This window comes from Endocarpon pusillum (assembly GCF_000464535.1).
Source record: "Endocarpon pusillum Z07020 unplaced genomic scaffold scaffold344, whole genome shotgun sequence".
Taxonomy (NCBI): Eukaryota; Fungi; Ascomycota; class Eurotiomycetes; order Verrucariales; family Verrucariaceae; genus Endocarpon; species Endocarpon pusillum.
Genome location: NW_006916325.1, coordinates 520,037 through 523,007, shown reverse-complemented (window position 1 = coordinate 523,007; position 2,971 = coordinate 520,037). Strand labels below are relative to the sequence as shown.

Here is a 2,971-nt window from a genome sequence, read left to right as displayed (position 1 = left end):
CCTCGCTATGCGTAGAAACTTTCTGTGGCTGAGGATGCCCGGGGAGTGAGATTCATGCTTGAAACGCCGTTGACCAGCTCGGGGAGAGCTTGGGGGTTTGCGACGCTGGGGGGGCTCTCTTGGCTCATGTTGGAATACTAAGGTCGAATTGAGTACCGGGGAGGTTTTCTTGAGATATCCGGGTCAAGGTCTGGACTGCATGTTTCGTCAATGAAGAGGCAAGTTGTGAATCTCGGTGTAGAAGCAGACGGTAGAGATATCTAATGCTATCTCATTACGGACTGATGTCTGGACAGAACTTGTCGTCTCTTTGCGTGTGGCTGATCGAAGCTGTTTCTGCATGAGTCAACAACCTGGACAAGATGTTCATGCACCCACAATACTGATTTCTCAGCTCTTCTTCGGTGGGATGAGATTTTCAAGTCCGGATGGACTATTATATGTAAACGTTCGACTGAGTAGCTTACTGGACTCTCACTGGACTTGGTCAGTCACTTGATTCTACGGAGTATTGCTTGGATGATTGATCGTTAGAGATTGCGAGAACGAACTCTCTACTCTAAAATGACTAAAGTGCCACCGACTCTATTATACATCGCCACAGAGCACACATGGACAACTATATTACCTCCTCGTCAGTACCCAGCGCTTTGCCATCGACTTCCACCTCAGTCCGTGTGGGCAGTGCCTCGAACGTGCCTGTTCGGGTCTTCTGGTAGATCGGGTTTCCAGAATTGTGACTTCCCGCCACAGCGGCGTCAGGGTGATGACATGCAGGTTGAACACTCACTGTCACCTACCTGCCTCCTACCGAGAAGTGTCTGGACAGTCTAAAGCGTGGTGTCGCGGTACGATCCTTTATCAATCAGGATGACAACCTCATCATCCCACGACCCCATTTCTTTCCAGGTGCATTCGAGCTCGTAAGGCACCTCCCAATCAGTGCATGGCGAAAGGAGTATATGCCATCGCTTCCTCAGCAGGTCTCCTCCCCATTCAGGCGACCACTCTGTCACCTTTCCCCCTTCCCAGGATGAGTTTATATCCTGTCCAGCTGCCAGATAAGTCACCCCCATTCCATACGAGTTGTCACCACCCGTATATAGCGCCATCCGCTGCAGTTTGGGCATGCATGTCGCAGCACGCGCCATTGCAATAAGCATGGGATTTATTCTCTGGTGGTCTAGCATCGTGCGGAAGAGTTGCTCGGGCTCATAGCCGTCGATTTGGTGCTCGAGTCCCGCGTGGACGGCATCTGGAACCTGAGAATCTTCGGAGTCGTTCGCGTGTGCGGCTTCGTCTTCCTCGAACGCCAGCTGTGCAAGAAAGTCGGCCCCGATCGACTCGTCGTTATGTGCCTCGTTTGGTTTACCTAGGTAGAGCCATTCGCCGTCGGGAGTGGTGTCGCTTAGCCATACTTCCAGGTGTCGTAGATTTGGCCAGAAGGGCAAATTGTCGGATGGTGCAGCGTCCGGCCAGAAGAAGCAGGGCGAGAAGACGGTATCATCCAGAAGCCTGAATTCCTCGAGACGAGGAAGCTGCGACAGCACGTGCAGAGCACAGCTTAGATGATCAACCAATGGAGAAGACGGCAGCAGCGCGCTCTGCAAGCTGAGGTGATCATTGCGTGGATTGCTGGTGTCGAGGCACAGCTCGATCTTTCTGAGATGATGCAGGGTGATATGCTGTAGAGACTGTGCAAAATCTGTGAAATCACCGTTAGCTTTAGATTGTGAGCTAGGTTGGTAGTCAGGAGGCTAGAATACCAAAGCGATGCTGCTGGCGTACTACCGGATATCTCTTCTCATTGTCGTTGATTGTCCAGCCGAGAATCTCCAGGTTGGGTAACTTCGCCACAACACCTGCTAGAGAAGACCCTTCTATCCGTCGCGGCCAACTCAAACGATTGCACTGGAAGTCTGATATTTGGGTCACTTCCGGAAGTTCGCCAACTCTCAGAACCTGCAGAAACGAGTGTTTATATCGAAGCCTAAAGCGGGCGCATTCTTCAAAGTCATAGCTGTCGCGTATTTCTGGCCAAACATGCTCATGTCTACGCTCATCAACGTCCGTCAACGAATAAGCTCTCAGATTCAACGAGATGTGCCGTCGCTGTTCGCAAGTCGCTATTTCGTGGTCCTTAGCTTCATCCCAGGAGGCCAATACCGAGAAAAGCCCGTGAACAGCTTCTGTCAGAACCTCGTTGTTCGCCTGCTTGTCCTTCGTTCTCTCAAACCTAGCACGCTGGCGGTCATCATAGCTTGGGAGAATTACATCGTAGCGCAGGTCCGCTAGAAGGGCCCGGCGATGGCCAACGAAAATGTCCGAGAATGCCTGCAAATCTGTGCTTTTCAGATGAATCTTGTGAAAGGCGCGGCGTTCAATTAGGAGTTGCCATTGTCTTGAAACGGTAACATATCGACTGCGCTCATCATAACCGAAAAAGGATAATATTATGGCAAGCAATTCGGGGGGCAAACTGGGTGCCATGGCTGTATACTTATGGTTCTGAACAGACCAAGGGTATGAATTGACCAGATGTCAAGAGTAAGAACATCTCACTCAGATGATTGTGGAAGGATGGAGCCAGCCACCCCCTATTATGTTCTGTGGAAATTGAAGACCAGGTAGCTGAGCCATTATGGCGAAGGCAAGACTCTTAACTCCCTTGAGACGAGTTCAAGATAGTCTAAGGAGCTCATGCAAGAACTTCTTCTGGATTGATGTATCTCCTGCATCTTTGCTGTTGTGTAGACAGTACCCCGTAATTCAGCTGGCAATACGGAGTACCGAGGTACAGTACTAGTGCAAAAGTATCCGGACAACCCCACCTTCACACCCCACCAACATTTTGGACCATATCCATACAAATTACTATAGTAAGTTACCAACTTGATGGATTCTAATAAAGAATAGCTCAAAATGTTCAGAAACATCCAGAGATTGAGGCTGGGCTAATTTCCTAAATAGG

The 2,971-nt window shown here is 50.1% G+C and overlaps 1 protein-coding gene across 1 annotated transcript; it reads right to left on the bottom strand.

Annotated features, from left to right (window-relative positions):
- Positions 1 to 830: 830 nt before the first annotated feature.
- On the bottom strand, positions 831 to 2,490 carry EPUS_00624 (uncharacterized protein; the record flags this gene model as incomplete). Its single annotated transcript, XM_007804653.1, has 2 exons — positions 831 to 1,705; positions 1,767 to 2,490. The coding sequence occupies 2 exons, from the start codon at positions 2,488 to 2,490 to the stop codon at positions 831 to 833; spliced, it is 1,599 nt and encodes a 532-aa protein (XP_007802844.1).
- Positions 2,491 to 2,971: the final 481 nt, after the last annotated feature.